Source organism: Acanthaster planci, linkage group LG02 (assembly GCF_054643075.1).
Source record: "Acanthaster planci isolate LZ-2023a linkage group LG02, COTS_SCS, whole genome shotgun sequence".
In the NCBI taxonomy this organism is placed as follows: Eukaryota; Metazoa; Echinodermata; class Asteroidea; order Valvatida; family Acanthasteridae; genus Acanthaster; species Acanthaster planci.
The window spans coordinates 13,312,861-13,330,230 of record NC_141778.1 but is presented as its reverse complement, the minus strand read 5'-3'; the positions used below and the strand labels follow the sequence as shown (position 1 = coordinate 13,330,230).

Here is a 17,370-nt window from a genome sequence, read left to right as displayed (position 1 = left end):
AAAGTCATGGTTACTTTTATTTTTTTGAAAAACATAAATTTCGAAACCGTTGATTGGAGCATTTCTTTTCAGTTCGATACTAAATTTGCATTTTTAAAACCCCGGGTATTGTGTTTACTAAAAGGGTTAGCTAAATGTGCCATTTTAAAAGTCTCTGCCAAACATGGAAGGGTGGATTGCGCATGTCTTTATCACTCAACAATACGTAGAATTCCAGCAAGTTTATTACAATTGGAAGACCTAAGGTCTAAAGGTATGTTGGTCTGGTATGGACAAACTACAGCAGGAGTACTTTCGTTTTGTCCCATTCCTGTGCCCATATGTTTGAAGGGTTCAGGTGATGAGGTTTTCTTAGACACACCTTTTACGCACCTTTACACCCTTTTCAATAAATAAAGTCAATTTGACACCGTTTGAAGGATATTCTTTCGTTAACAATTTAAACTTGTCCATGCTTTTCTGAACAGTATAGGCACCGTTATCAAGAGAGCAATCAGTAAAGACAATGCTCAGTTTGTTTCTCTATTTGTGAACTTAAATTAAACTTTGCTCATTGTAAACATTTTTGAGAAATGGTTGCTCGTTGTTGCATTACCATGTACTCAAACAAGAATGGATCACAGTGAAATTTAGCTGAGCAATTTTTTTAAAGAATTCCTGCAGTTTTATGCACAAATCAGAAAAGCATGGAGGCTTTCTCCTAGGAATAACACTGCAACTTTTTAATGTATATTTTCATGTAATAAAATAAAATGGCACCAGTGCATCTTTCAAAACAACAAAAAATGTTGAAAGTATATTTTATTTACTATTAGGCTAACTGAAACAAAGAGATACATTTTCAAGGACTGTAGTCAAAACCTGAATTGTGTAGATCGAGCCTTCAAGGTGGCACACATTGAATGAATAACCGTATCCTCAACATGTATGTTTTGTCCCATTGCTTCAACGGAAATTTAGTTGATTTAGAACCACGCATGCTCAGTGTTTAACGGTTTTTTTGCGCTAGCAGACGACGCGCTTCGTCATATTGTAGATAACAATGGAACAACGATAAAAGCAATAATTTACACAAAATACATGGTTTATTTAAAAGTATTTAAAAAGTAAAAAGTATGTATATGTAAAGAGTAGGGTATGTTTCTAACTTACATGACATTTCAGAGAAAAAAACAGACAAGTGCAGTTAAAAATTAATGTGAGTTTATTCACTCACTTACCACGAACAAAAATTCAAAAAGGTACATTTGATTGCAAAAATGTCTTCAGTGATATCTCTCCATGGCAATACATGTACTACTCTCGTGGCAGCGGTCCACTACAATTTATGTCACCTATAAGCAACAAAATACATGCTCAATATGACGTTAACAAGAGTGGCCTGGTCACGTTGGACCAGTATGTTTGCAGTCACTAAGCATCTCTAAAGTCTCATATGCCATGACAGCCCGTCGGTCGCCGGCCCCCGCGGTACCTACAGAGGACGCGGGGATCGTACATGCATTACCAGTTATGTAATTTATATACCAAGCGTCGCCTTGGTGACGGCTTCGCGGAACACTTGCGCAGTGTGCGCCAACAAACACCCAGTCTCACTGTCGCGCCCAATGATCTCCATTATATAATGGAGTTCAGTGGTCGCGCGGCACTATTGTGCGCCACACTGCATACCCTTAGTGACGTAAGCGTCTGCCTGCATGCAGCGGAAAGCGTCATTCGATGTAAACCGTAAGAAATGGAGCAGCGCGTCATCTTCGAACTTAGAACGCTGCATCCAGCCAGCTGGAATGAACGTGGATCTTTCTGCGTTCATTCAGAACTGAATCTGCCTCCCCTGACAAAGGTATTATACAAATACAGCATGGTTAATTGAGGGGAAGTAATGGGAATTACTGGTCCCGAGGTGTAGGTCAGTTCGACAGCCTCCCGACACGAAGCGGATTTTTAATTTTCAAACAACAAGAATCCTTACATTAAAATTCAAACTTCCACTTTGAATTGCAGTGATCAGCTTTTATAGCCCAATCACCTTATATTTAGTCTTAGAAATGTTTGTTCACCTGCTTCGCGCAAACTACCACAAAATAACAAGACCGGGCATGGACATTCTTCTACGCGCATGCACACTTTTTAAATTTCCCCGGCGAATATACGTGTCAAGCGTTGCTAAGCACCTACGGACTTACAAGCCTGACATGCAATCAATAATTCCCAAATCGCGATTAGCACTTCAAAGAAGGAAGCTCACCTTTCAATGCGATGGTCATGTAAATTAATCATCAACTGTGGTAGTCCTCTCCATCAATCATTTTGTCCTCTACCAAGGGATTTTGAATTGCTGAAACGATCACAGTGATGCATCATAATGTTATGCACGCGTTTTTGTGTACCTGTACACGTTGTAAGAAATATATTATATTTTGCTCTCTTTATTATTTTCTGTGTCAAATTACATTGTTGAGTATAAATCCCTGATATTAAAAGTCCATTCTATGGGGTAGGGTTATAAGATAGATATAAAATTATCTTATTTTTAAAAATGTGATAAAAATAAATTGGTAGTCTCACAGTCACTAAGAATCCAAAATCCCTAAAAAATAAATTAGCCACCGTTTTAGTAGTGTCTTCTTGAGAAAATCCCCCCAAAGTGAGACATATCAAGCAACTTGCTTTCTCTCAAATTAACGAGTGCAATAGTGAGCGCTACATACCGAAATGTTCTGAGACAAAATATGAGCAGAGTATTTAATTAATAATTGTCTTTTTATGAGAGGTTACTGTTTTCATTTTATTCCTTCCTAACAATATTGTAAGGTGTTCCAAAGGTGACACGTCACGTTGCCGTCACCGTCCCTGACGCCAACAAGTGGGCTCATGAGGGAGCCCCATATTGTGAGCTGTGGCTATTCTCCATCTTTTCATTACTTCATCGTATTATACCTCCAGATACATTCCACCAAATCGTTGTACATGTATTTCTGCGCGCGAGCTCGTTAATATTTTGTGATCTCAATAAGACATGCCATAATCAGGACGGATCATAGAAATATCTCTATAAATCCCGAATTTTGGACTGATAGTTTCCAGTTCGGAGTGTTCACAAAAACCCCAAATTGCGGGCCTATTTTGGATAGAGGCGGGCGGCTACATTCAGAGCTGAGCACATGGTTTTACTACTATTTGGGGGGAATCTTTTGGAAAGGCGAATTAAAAAACATCTCGTGGCTAACCTCCATAAAATTGAAACAAAAGTGCTCTTCTGGCCATAATCTTGAATTTCCAGTGAAAAATCGGAGTACAACGTACCCCTTCCCGAGAGTCAACAGGCGGCGCTATTTCGGTCTGATTTTGCACTGTTTTCTATGGGCGCGTATATTGGGTGCAGTGCATCCCGCAAACAGGGCTGGGCATTGAAGACTCTTCAAGCCAAGGCTTTTCAATTTTCATTCATTGTCCACTAACTCAGCGCACAAACGAATACCATAAAACAATCCCATCCCGAAGAAAAAATGCGCCTTCAAGAGTCTGGCAAAGCGACGGCGACATGACGTGTCGTCTTTGGAACACCATAATATCGTGTCTATACGCTGGTAAACACAATACATGAAATACGTATTAAAAGCTTTGCTATCTAGGGAATGAGAGTGTTGATGGAAATGAGTCGACAAAAATGAAGCGAGTCAACACTTATTCTTGATGCAGATAGACCCCATAGTGTATTTATCCTTTTACGTAAGGGGTAAGTGAAACAAAAATGTTCGGGGAATTTGACTGACCGCTTTTTGGTAAAACAAACACCTGCTAAGCTTTCTTATCAGATGAAACTAACTGAAACGAACTGTGAGGTTGATAGGTCACAAGGTTCGATCAAGCCTCTTCAGAGGCTTAGAAAAAAAGATCCTACTATGATCTTCTACGATAAGACCTCTTCATTTAAAAGATTTACTTCGTTACATTTATAATTAAATAAAGACGTCTTGAAGAAAGGCGCATAGAGCGTCCAACGCACGGGAATCTAGCCTTTCAGTGCATGGAGACCTCTGCACATTACACGCACTAGGAAGATCGGGGCAGATTCATCCGGTTCTCATTCCCAAGAGGGCTTTTATTAATATTGAACCCTTCTCTCAGTCCTACAGTGGACACCTTCTCTTGTTAAGTCTTTTTTTACCCTTCATGCAAACGGCCCTTTTTTCCAGTCCCGGAGAGAGCCTCCCCTTGAGGATTTTCAGCCTTGCTGAAAGCTTTCGGGCTTTGGTTCATTAAGTAGACTCTTTCGTAGGCTGAACATTCAGCCGTCATTCAATTAAGAACTGAATTATTTAGAGTGTTAGGCAAAACGGCAACAGATTAAAGGTAAACTGTTACTAATATACTTATCAATCTCGTTGGAATGTAAAGAGTGACGACGAATACGTTCTTGTATACCCCATGATATCAGCAATCAGGGCTTGTTGAGGAGAAGACCAGAGCACTCTCCGTTACAGCGACCTGCTATCAGAATTGGTCACTTTTCACCAACTAACCTGCATACCATTTACTTCTTTCCGTCATCAGTTTGTGATGATTTTTACGCTGAGAATGTGCCAGCTGATTGTGGTTGAAGAACGCATGTTTGAATGTCAAATCGGAATCATTTCGCGACCACTTTAAACCGTTGATTAATTTAATGTGTCGGATAGAATAAATTATCAACGAGAGAATATAGCATATGTCAAACCACCATTCCCTGAGGGTTTATTACACGCGAACCGTACATTTTCCAGCGTACACTGTGCACATGTAATAAGCATCCTAAATAGAAGTTATGCTAATGACACTCAATAATATCATAATGAGAGGCAGCTAAATGCCGCTGCTCTACAAGCAACAGGTGTTACCTAAAATAACAATAACTGCTGTTACTCCTTAGAGCTCCGAGAAGGAACATGTTCACGGGTACTACGTTAACAACATAAATTTGATTGTTGGTTTTGGAATGATATCTTCCTCTCAGGCAAGTTCGAAAATAATTTATTCCATTTCGTTTATTCATGCAGGGGATGAAAAATCCCAGAGAATGAAGAGAGGTGATAGCAAAATACAAAACAGGGTTTCAAAACGTCGGGGGAGGGTGGAGATTATGCTCCTCAGGCCTTTGTTTTTACGGCCGATTTGAAACGACGCTTCACACGTTCAATGCACTTCCCAAAGGAATCAGGAGAGATGTTTTGGCGCGTTTTAATTAAATTTGTGGATTTCCAACCTTGATCTTGATGGATAACTGCATGATTGTGCGACCAGTAATACGCCAACGATTATTCATCCCTAGCAACCATCCGTTCATCCCTTTTCTCATTGAGTCGTGATTCATTTTTTGGAGATTTATATTAGTTTCAATATGACAGTCTAATTACTAGTATTCTAACAAAATTCAAAGCAGATGCATGGGCTGCATTGACAAATGGCCACTCCAGGGTCAATCTAATGGCAAACCTGTGTGCAGTAAGCACAGATCTTCCAAATTGTTCGAAAAATAAATGAATTGCATAAAGATGATTAATTCCACTATTACATGCAGAGGAAAGGATAACGGGCCACGAAGCTGAGGATGTTTGTCTTTAGCGAACGATTGCGAAACCAACACAGCTCTGCACCAAGATCTGCATCAGCAAAAACCAGATAAAGATTTACTGTAATAATAGTAAACAAAGAAAATGTAATGCTAAAGAATTAAACAAAAATTTGCAGATGAATAGCATGTAAAATCCAGCATTTCTCTGTGTCTTCTTAGCCGCATATTGGAGGCAACGTCGTTGCTGATGTGACCTTAGACGGTGCTCTTTATTTTTGGCTTTTTGTTTTATTTCACTATGACTACAGTGGGTGAGGCTTAAAATTACTGACATCAATCATAATCTGACGAGGACGATAGGTAGCATACGGCAGAGAAGCTCAGTGACACTTCATTTTGAATAATTTAGCAGAGGGGGAAAGCGTTTATGAGTAATGGTCTGGTAACTAGGTAACCAAAATTCTAGTACAACGAGCGTCTTGCAGGACATGCAGAAATGATCCTTGACAGTGAAGCGAGGCCGGGGAGCGACCGTGGAGCTGGTAACTTCCGCCAAGGTATCAGCCTAACCATGATGACAGAAGCCACGGCAGGAGGGACTAGTCCGTCGGGGACGGCATCGACTACGGAACAGCCGAGTGAGGAATGCGAGAACAGCTCACTTAAAGAACGTATAACTACATTTGGGGACGAAACAACATTCCACGGGGTTCGCTTTGTAACGAATCACCAGCTACATTTTCTGCGAAGGTAAATAAATGGAATTCATTTTTCGACAGATTCACTGCTTTATGTGTGTTTACATGTTCATCACCACCGCAGATGTATCTTTTTAAAAACTTTTTATGATGTAGAATTCCCCCTGTCTTATTATAATCACTATTTTGAAAAAACAAATTCAATTTTTGATATTAAGGCTTTCAATCAACGGGTAAGAGCTACTTTAAAGACATTAATCAAGAAAGAGTGAAGGACAGTATGTAAGTCGCATGTTCTTATTTTAGAAAAAGATTGTCAAGATGCAACGTATCAACTTGGGAGTTCACACGCTTTTGAGTACATTTCTTGGCGAAAATATTTCGCCGAAGTATTCAATTATATTCCTTTTCAAATTGAAGAAGTTACACCCTTTAGAGTAATGTTTTACAGACAAGTCAGCTTAATCTAGAAATGTTATCCTGGGATAAGTGTTTGCTTTAAATAAAAGACATCTGCCTAGATGATTTGTGTTTGTTTCAGGCTTCTGTGGTTTTGCATCGTCGGTGGTATGACGGGTTATCTTATCTACGGTGTCTCCGTCAGCTTTATCACCTTTTATCAGCGTCCTGTGACAAGCGTGGTCAAGATCAACTATGTACGACAGATCCCCTTCCCAACTGTAACTTTCTGCAACTACAACCAATGGAAGAAATCTCGCGTCCCGCCTGAATTCTACGACGCTGTGCGCTCGCTCAATCCTGCTAACAAGAAGCCAGTGGATATGACCTACTTGAAGGCACACGATGTGACAAACCTCACAGATAAACTTATTAATGACACCCATCAGATTGAAGATATGCTGTTGGAGTGTACATTTAAAGAAGCTAACTGTTCAGCAGAAAACTTCACCCAAATCATCACAGACTTCGGAGTGTGTTATTCCTTCAACGATGATCCGAGCAACGTGCACTACGTTCATCAGTCTGGTAGTCAAAATGCACTTTTCATGAAGATTACTGTCGAACAAGAAGAGTACATCTTTGGCGAAAATAACGCGGCAGGGATCAAGGTACAGTACATACACCACAACTGGTCTCTATCTTTTATAATTTCTCACGATGACAGAATTTGGGACTCCGTCCCTATGTATGGCTCAGAAAGGAAACAGTAAAAACCTAAGACAAAATTAAAAAACCATTCCTGATCTGAACTGTGTGTTCCACTAATAATGATGTTTCCCACAGGTTTGGATAAGATAAAATGAGTTGGGAATGGAATACGGAGACTTGCAAGTAAAACATTAACGACACAACAAATCCCACAGTGACAAAAAGCGAAATTATCTCAACAACAGTGCTTTCAGAAATGAAAATCTCTATGTACTTCAGAGGAAACACTCAAAGGAGTACCAAATTAAGTGCTTCAATTAATGTCTTCATCAAGCAATAGCTCCATTTGCTCTGATTCCTAATGCTACAGAGCGAGCAAATCAACCTTCATCATTTTTCCATGAGAACATTTGAGCTTGTCTTTCAAAATGTAGGCAAAATCCATTGTTTGATGAAATAAATATGAACTTTTATGCTCAGTAATCAGAATTTATGGAGGTCATGATCCTTGAGCTCAATTATGCTGACAGGACAAATGGGCCTGCCTATGTTGCCATGTAAGTTCATAAGCATACTCAATAGGCAAAGAAGCAATTTAGACTTAAAGTTTCGAGTGCTTATCCCATTGGTATGCCTTGAAGAATTGCCGACAATATGAGTGTGTCACAACGTTTCCTGGACAAACGCAACTCTGTCATGAATTGTGACGAGTCTTTGATATGAAAATAGCAGATAGATTAATTTGAAACTTATATGCAATATTTACAAGGTAAATGAAAGAAATTCGGAGGAGAGTTTCCTTCAATTAAGGAACTCAATCAACTCGATGATTCGAATTGAATTAAACTCAGATTGGATCTACAATCAGTGACTCAGGAATTCCAAAGCAGTAGTACTTGGTTAATTGATTAACGTAGCATAAAAAAGGAACCGTAAATATGTAAACTTGTGACTGGCTATAGTCTGATCAATAATTGGTAGCAAAAGTAAAGCAAATCAAAGTTCAGCCAAATAAATTAATGCTCATAATTGGCTGTCCATCGTATCCGATGACGACTTCCTTTGAACCAGTTCTCTCCATGGTACTCTCTGCTTGTTCAGTATAATGGCCAGCTACCAAGCGGGATGCCCGTGTCCTTAAGGTTTCGTTTGACGCCGTCTTTAAATCTGGGTTTAGGCCTTCCAATACCACGATTGCCAAATCTCAGTTCGGAAAATAGGAACTCCTTTGGCAGTCGGGAGTTTCCTGCCTGATCACATGACCTGTCCACCTAAGATTCCTCTGGATGAGCATGACATACATGCTTGCTAGATTGGCGCGTTGTAGGATGATCTTGTTCGGTTTATGGCGCGGTACACAGCACACTCGGTTTTCAATATGAGATGTTTGTTATGCCAAAAAACTTGGGAGGCATGTGTGTGGCTAACTCAGCATCTAACTTGTTATTTGGTGTGACGGTGGAACCAAGATATTTACTTTTTGATGCTTTAACCAGATTTTGACCATCAATATGTATATCATCGCAGTCTTCAGATAAACTGGTTGCATGGTGGCTGATACATCATCTCAGTCTTTTTGATGTTTATCCTGAGGCTAAATGCTGTGGCAGAATGTACAAATCAGCTTGATGATTTCTCGAGCTTCATCGTAACTGTGAGCAGTGAATGCTGTATCATCGGCGAACATTAGTTCCTGGACAAGAACTGGGGAGGTTTTCCTAATCAATATGAACCGACTGATATTGAACAAGTCGGCCCCTGAGAGGCTTTGGATCCACACATACACACGGTGATTTGAATCTCTGAATGCGTGCTTGAGCACCATAGATAAATAGATGGAGAATAATGTAGGAGCTAATACACATCCTTGCTTCACGCCATTGTTGACACTAAATTCGTCTGAGAGATCACCTTTGACACGTACAGATGCCTTCATGCCAGAGTGGAGAGCCGAAATAAGCTTGATGAATATTTCGGGGCAACCCACTCTCTCTAGAACTTTCTACAGTGCTGTTCTGTTCATCATGTCAAAAGCCTTGGCGAAATCGACAAAAATCACGTACAATGGCATATCCTGCTCAATACATTTCTCCTGGATCTGCTTGAGGGAGAATTCCATTTCCACTGTCCCGCGTCCTCCACGGAATCCACACTGAGTTTCAGGGAGAAAACTTTCAGCATATTTGGTCAACATGTTCAGCAGGACGCGTGCAAACACTTTTCCTGGTATGGAGAGGAGTGAAATACCTCTATAGTTACCGCTCATCCGTTTACCGCCTTTCTTAGATAACGTCAGCAACTGTGCATCCTTCCAGTCCTGTGGAACAACTGTGCCATTTCATGATTCTTTGATGGTGTTGCACAGCACTTCTTTTACTTTAGGACCTCCCTTCTTGATGACTTCAGCTGGAATGCCACCCGCACCAGGAGCTTTCCCATTGCTTTGCATGTTGATAGCTTGAACAATCTCATCAGAATCTGGACATTCGGAAATCCAGTCTAGGTTTGAAGATTGGTCAACCATCTCGATGATATTGGGGTCTCGACATTAAATAGTGGAGATCTTTTATCTCACACAGCAATGATTCATTGTCCACTGCCAGCAGTTGTTTGGGGATGTTGACCCGTGGGCCGCAGGTAGACTCCATACTAGGGTGGAACCTTTCAGATCACTTCAGTCAGCATACTCTTGGAGTTTAGCTGCTTTGGCAGACCACCATTCGTTCTTAAGTTCACGGCAACGCTTTTACAGTAAGTTGTTACATTGGTGATGTTTGGATTTGGTTTATCTGGTGTTCCTGTGGGGCATATGTTTGATCTTGGTTCATTTCTGTTGTTTATTAAGGCTACTAGCTCATTGTTGTTTGTGTTAAACCAATCTTCATGTTTCTTGACCACAATGCCCAACTTTTCCTTCGATGTTTCAGAGACTGCATCTCTGAAATTCTCCCATTGCTCCAAGGCAGAGTCAGAGGTGGACAGGGTCAGCTTGCTGTTTAGCATCTTCTAAAACTCTATCCTGGTTGTGTGTGATTTAATCTCGCTTGTGTTGAACTTTCTAGTCTGTTGTTTACCTTTTTCTGTTCATCCTCCTAATCATAAGTCTTGTAAATGATCTTAACATGATATGATCTGCGTTACAATTTGCCAGTGTCATAGAAGTCAGAGAGATCACGTTGCCTTGTGATGATGAAATCAATCAGGTGCCAATGGCCAGACCGAGGGTGCATCCAAGAGTTATTGTGGGCTGGTTTGTGCCGAAAGCAGGCGTTAGTTGTCACTAATTGATGTTCTGCACAAAGAGATAAGAGCAGCTCTCCATTGGAGTTCGTCTTCCAAATTCCGAATTTGCCAATGACTGAGGGCCAAGTATATAGCGTGGTCACAGCCAACCCGGGCATTAAAATCACCTAGTACATGTATAATGATTTTATCAGAGTTTGCTGTTTTCCTCAGAGTGTAATTTAGCTGCTCATAGAAGCTGTTGATATTTTCCATGCTGTTAGCAATTGTTGGCAGAAATACATGCTGTTTACCGTACAATACCGATTGTTATTTAGGGGCAACCGCAAAGTGACGATTCTGTCGCTAAGCGCTTTGGGGTCCTCGTTCAGATTTGTAACAAACTAATTTCTGATGGCCAGAGCTACACCATATTCACTGCGCTTACTGGATGGTTTTCCACTCCAGTAGATGGTATACCCTGAGTCTTTCTTGATGTTGCCAGTTTTGGGAAATCTTACTTCGCCAAAGGATGCTATGTCTATCATGTATATAATTGCGCTCCTGATCCTCTGTTCTGTTTGTGTTCTGTCTGTCTAGCATAATTCTAACGTTCCAAGATGCAAAATTAAACTTTAAAGAGTGGACCTTTTTATCCTGGGCGACGTCCTGCTAGAATGAGTTTCTATTTCTTTAAGAGTTTATGGTTCATTGGATTAGCAAGCAATGTGTTTTCAAGGCTGCATTAAGTTTTGCCATTTGTTAAAGCAGCAGCCTCTCCACCGATGTGTGAAGTATGAGCTGGCAAGGGTGACCCAAGACGAGTGCAAAATACACATTAATCGCATTGACCAGGAGGCGCGGCAGAGTGTGCCATGACAACCGCCCTCACAGGAAGTCACAGGCCGGCTTTTCTATCTGGGTTACTTCTCATAGGTGTCTGTACCATTAGCCTGGGTAAATCCATTTTCACCACCTGCTCCTAAGGCATACTATTTAACCCAAAGCTGGGGCAGTGGTTGACATGGTGCCAGCGCGTGTCCACACACTGGTGGGCCTACTCACCATGTCTCTGGGGACCACTGCAACTCCGAGATCCCTTACAGATTCAACCAGGGGTAGCAAGATGCCCAGTTACCGTGTGTTGCCGCGAGGAGACACTGTAAGAGTCTTGATGGTGGAGAGCTGGGTTGTATACTGGCAGGGGAGACTTACGCACTCGACTCCCTTTTCGCCGAGGCAAGCTAGCGGCAGTACTCTCTAAATTCCAAAGAGTGAAAATCTACTCTATTCGAGTGAAAATTCAATCCCTCCGATTGCAATTAAGGACCAGACGAATTGGAGTGTAATTTCTTCACTCCAGAAGATTGAAATTTCACTCGAGCTTCCACTGGAGGGGCCTATTTTCAGCCTTTTTCAGTCTAAATTCAGAGTGGTTTTCACTCTAAAACGTCTTGTCCTTATTTTCAATCTTTCCGATTTAGAGAGTAGCAGAAGCTAGGAAGTGGGGTGTGCAATACCAACTACAACAACACCACCGCGCTAGGCTCGACGCATCACACACACCATGCGGAAGACCACCAACACCTAATGCAACAAAATACAAATCATAAACTCTATCGTATGAAGCCAAATAGTCAAGAAAGCAAAACAAAGTGCTTATGACATGCCACTTTCTTGTTAAATCAAACTAAATTAAAATCAACTCATGTTAATACAAAGTAGCGGCATCGAACCAAACACAACAACTTTCTGTCTGTGCAAGTTTCTCAAGCATGGGTGAGGGTCTCAGTACGGACTGTCCTCTCTGGCAAAGTCTGGGACTTGTGCATGATAGTGGCCAATGAGATTTCATTGAAGGAATGAAGCAAGAGGTAGGTTTCCACCAATGGGAAATGGTCATCTAAGGATAAGACTACAAATCTCTGATCCACTGGATCACAAAAGTAACCTCTCAATATACATGTAGTGTCGCTTTTAAGGCCATTTCACAAATATCAAATTGGAACATTACCAGATAGAAAAAGATGAAGAGCTCAACGTTCAGTTCCAAGCATTTACCAAGAAAGCTATACTGATGTGAAACGTACGGTGATTCGGGGAAGAGAATACTTAGGCTTCAGGCTGACATCGAGGGAAGAACGGTCAATTCGTGGAGAGTGTCGCTAAAACTATATACTACAATACTTGTAGGCTCTCAGCCTGTCGGTTGGGTAGGTAACAACCCAACCACACTTAACAAATCGAACAATCTTGGACACCTCTCCACCAAACGCCAATAGCAATCTAACATGCTCAACACTTCCGATCAGCTATTTACGTCCCCGAAAACAAAAACGCGCTTTCACCTGGAAACTAAAACTTCGAACGTAGGTGTGACAAAACAAATTAACATAAGAAGAGACAGCGAATTACCATGACCATTGTGTGCGAGGGGCGTCTTCCTACCTCACGCTTAAACAAGGAAACAAACAAAACTTGTAACGTAAATAAAATGAAGCGTGATAAATCACGTCAGCTCTGGGTGGGTATCGAAAAAGAGCACAAAATAAAAGTAGATGAAATACAAAAACACGGCTAAAAGATATCTTAAGCGTAAAAAAAAGAAATAAAATCATGTGACAGAGTGGCACAAACGAAAAATCGAAAAATCAACATAAAATGGTGTAATTGCATAGTGTGTTCTATGTTCACCGTCTGTGGCATCCAGGGTGTGCTAGAAGCTGGCATGGTACACAAATACATATCGTGTACTAAATCCTTCACGCCAAATGGATTTATGGAATTTTTCGGCTTTTAGTGACTATCGAAGGAAATGAAACAAAGTGCCGAAAATCTTCCTCCGTGCATAGGGGCGGGGATGGATGCATACAAGCATACAAAAAGACACTTAAAATAAAATACTGTCACGAGGCAGTAGGACACTAAAACGTGACGGTACTCGTCACATAGGATATGCGCTGAGCAAGCGGCCACGACTTGTGCTCACCAGATAGCTCTCGGATCGTATGCAGTATATGCTTTAAAGATTTCGATCAGCAGAAGGCGTAGAATCCAGATTTTAGTGAACGATTTTTGTGCTGTGCTTCAATTTTCAACACAAATGTTAATTTTATTCTCATGACTCATGTTTTCCCCTCGCATAATAACAGTTGCTCGTTCATCCTCAATGTCAGCGCCCTCTTGTGAAAGAATTGGGTATTGCTGTCTCACCTGGTTTCGAAACACTTGTCAGTGTTCAATTAAAACAGGTGAGCCTATGTTTTTTGTGTTTTTATTCATTCAGTTTGTTCTACTGTGGTCAATTTTCATCATTTCGTTTTTGTTTACGGCCTTTTTACTGAATTGGTTTAATAAGCCGCAGTTTTGGAAAATGGGAAAAATGGGCAAATGTGTCGCAACCAAGGTCACTCTGCACCTCACATAATAAATTTGATCTTTGTTGTGGTGTCATTTAAACAATTAAAGGGAGTTCGTTGGACGATTTGGAAGATCTCTTATATTTTGTAGCATTTTAGATTTCTGTAGCATTTACGTTTTAACTTATTTTCAGTATTTCAAACCATACCGGTTATTTCTTTTCCCACCCGAAAATTAAAGGAATTTTCTAATTGTTTACTTTAAGGTGGTGAACTTGAAGTACCCCTACGAATCGAACTGTACTGACCGAGGCAATGTGAAGTATTCCGCGGAGTACACGGTGCCGCTGTGCCAGTACGAACATAAAATTGAGACCGTCAAAGCCAAATGTGGTTGTAAAGACATGAGATATCCCGGTTGGTTTGTAACCTTTTTTCCTTCTGCATCTACGAGTAGTGGTAGTTCAAAATGAAAACAAACGCAAGCCTCATTTGTTTTTAAGTCCAGACTCTTTGAGACAATCACAAGACCCCGCAAGATCACCACAACTCAGAATTCCGGCCATTGGCTATTCAAAGTGTGAACGTTAATAAAGTACTTCTATGTCACTTGCTCACCCTGTAATATTGTGACTGGTCTTCTGTCATATAATTGTCAGATTTAAGGTGAAATCTTTGAATTGGCGCGTTTAAAGGGTCAGTCCCATTCACAAAATTTGTTTGCACTTTTCTTAAACATACATAACTGCTTTGTTTATGCTTCCAGGAAGTGAAAACGAATGTCCTCTATCAAAGTACAGCAACTGCTTACTACCAGCAGAGGGTAAACTGTTCACTTTCAACTACCTTTGTCCAATCGCAGTTTTCTGCTTTGTTGTCTTGAAGAATTTGCCTGGATCTAAACTTCGGGTGTTCGTAACCTTTGCTATAATTTAGTTCTCTCCAGTATGTGAACAAATTTGAGTGACTCGATCTGTCTTGGTTCATTTAGCTCTTCATTACATATGGTCACCATTTGAATAAGTATTCACTGTCACCGTTAGCTTGTAGGCCTATACGCAAGAGGTCACACGACAATCTGTTAAAGCTATGAAGAATATATTTGGATTTTCAACTTACCTAACTTGGGCGTGTGATGTAATTGGCAAACCAAATGCCATTGATAGGCCTACTGAGCTAACATTTACTCCTTTATGTTCCAGCCAATTTCACATCTGAAGACAAGTCATTCAACTGTCCTGTTCCTTGCGACCTCACGATATATGATACTCGTATGTCATTCGCCTACTACCCGGGTCAACATCACTTAGAAGAAATCATGCAACAGAACAACCTCAGCGAAAATTCCATCAGGTATGAAAAAGCAACATGGTTCCCTGGCGTATACTTTCAGGCCTTATTTGCAGACTAAGATAGATGGACACCATCGATCCTTTCTCATACCGCAGTTAACGTTACAGTCAAACTATATTGTGTACATTTAAAGTCTTTTACTCTAACTACCTCTAACTTACTCTAGTCTTTCACTAACGAAATTGGGACGTTAGTGGGCAGGCTTTCAAATGCTCAGGTTCTGCTGTTTAGTTTGTCCTCTCCTCAGGATGGAAGAATACGATGTTCTTGTAACAGACTGTAAACATTGTGAGATATTGAAAATCGGTAGGCCAACAAGTTGGCAATCGTGAAAAAAACCCCGGGAATTTCAAAACATTTTCTGTAATTCCATCCAATTCTGCGTGACTGTAAACGATTAGATATCTTTAACCACAATTGCCAAACGATATTTAGAAGCGTGCAGTCAAGAACCTCTTCTGGTGTTCAGTGGAGCACCATTCATTGATTGAGTGCAAGCCTTTTTTGAGATTATGTTTGGAAATGTACCCTGTGATCAATTACACACACCATCAAGACCACGGTATCGTTTAAAGGCTGTATTTATCTACCCAAAATTATTTAATTGTGTCCATGTGTGTGTGAGTGTGGACGTGGGGGGGGGTTTACAGACTATGTACTTCCATTTGGTACGCCCTGTTGAATTGTATTTTCCCATTTTTTCATGCGACCAACAAATTAAATGCGACCCTGGACTTTTAGGTAAGACTTTCCAAATTGTGCGACAAACGTATGTTATTCGTGGCGCATCGGAAACGGTTAAACCTGTCTTGATCACAATACGTGAAGTGGCCACCACGATCCTCAAACCTTGCACCACTAGCTTTTTCCTTGTACCGTGAGGCCATCTTTTAAAAAGAGGGTTTTCAACTCCACAGGAGGAACGTCTGGGACCTTCAGCCACGCATAATCGATAATCAAGGAATGGTCAAGTGTGCAGTGTAGCCTATGTCATGTTGTCGAGGGTGGATACCTGTATCAATAAAAAGAGTGGCCATATCACAGATAAAGTTGTAATCATAGTTCTCTAGGCCTTTGGAATTACAACTTCTATAGTTACATTCTGTTTAATGCACATTGATCCACCAATGCGTGTTGCTGTATTACCCTTTTGTATGAATAATCATCAAATACATTTTACGAGTACCATGATAATGCTGCGTCTAGTCGCAAAGGATCACCCAATTTATGTTCCTGATGAAGGAGAGGGTTTTCGCCTAGTGCCAGCCTAATTATTACAAATCCTCTAATTTCTTAAACTCTTTTAAAGGACAAACCATGAATTTGGTACCTGCAATCCCCCGCGATTTAAAAATTTTGTGGCGTTAAAATCGTATTTTATTGTTTCTTTTGTAACTATGTCATAGGAAGAATGTGCTTGATCTGCGAATCTTCTTTGAAGAACTCAGCTTCCAGAAAATCGAAGAAATCCCTTCCTACACTTTTTACAGTTTACAAAGTGAGTGAGCAACATAACTGTCTCGCTGTCTTTTCTAACCGCAATACTTGACTTTAACTCTTCCGAACTCGGAAGTATAAAAACTTGTGATCAACCTTCCTGGTCATGTACGTACAGAGCCAACATATGGGGTCTCCCTCGTCTGGTAACTTACAGGTAGCATTGGCGGTTACATGGGTCTCCTCATAGGCGCCAGTCTAATCACATTGTTTGAGTTTCTGGACTTCATCCTGGTTACCACGACATCGTGTTTGCTGAAGCATTCGGTGCTCGCCAGGCCCAGGGGGAATCGCGTAAGAGGTGCAGCCAGGCAGCGAGACAGGTCTTCGCACGGAGAGGCAAAGCCTTGCTTCATTAAGAAATAAAGCGTCATGTTAATACATAGCGCCGTTCTGAGATATTAGGTTCAGAGATGACCCATAAAATTTACTATAGCTGTACGACTTCCCTTTTAACTCAGGCGAAATAACACCTTTTCTGCAATTTGCACAATAGATTAATCATGGAATCAGATATTGATGACAAAAATTGTAGTATTGCAGATATCTCGTGTGTTTGGCGGACTTCACGTGCAGA

The 17,370-nt window shown here is 40.8% G+C and overlaps 1 protein-coding gene across 1 annotated transcript; it reads left to right on the top strand.

Moving 5' to 3' along the window:
* Positions 1–4,938: 4,938 nt before the first annotated feature.
* On the top strand, positions 4,939–17,159 carry LOC110973157 (acid-sensing ion channel 4-B-like). The gene is made up of 8 exons (XM_022223738.2): positions 4,939–6,304; positions 6,794–7,322; positions 13,737–13,835; positions 14,210–14,360; positions 14,710–14,766; positions 15,146–15,296; positions 16,703–16,794; positions 16,951–17,159. The coding sequence occupies exons 1-8, from the start codon at positions 6,051–6,053 to the stop codon at positions 17,157–17,159; spliced, it is 1,542 nt and encodes a 513-aa protein (XP_022079430.2). The 5' UTR covers positions 4,939–6,050.
* Positions 17,160–17,370: the final 211 nt, after the last annotated feature.

Excerpts from the sequence above, each read along its gene's own strand:
- LOC110973157 (XM_022223738.2), top strand. The coding sequence starts at position 6,051 with ATGATCCTTGACAGTGAAGCGAGGCCGGGGAGCGACCGTGGAGCTGGT. Across the intron at positions 14,767-15,145 it reads CTGCTTACTACCAGCAGAGG|CCAATTTCACATCTGAAGAC; the intron begins GTAAACTGTTCA and ends TTTATGTTCCAG. Across the intron at positions 16,795-16,950 it reads CACTTTTTACAGTTTACAAA|GTAGCATTGGCGGTTACATG; the intron begins GTGAGTGAGCAA and ends GGTAACTTACAG.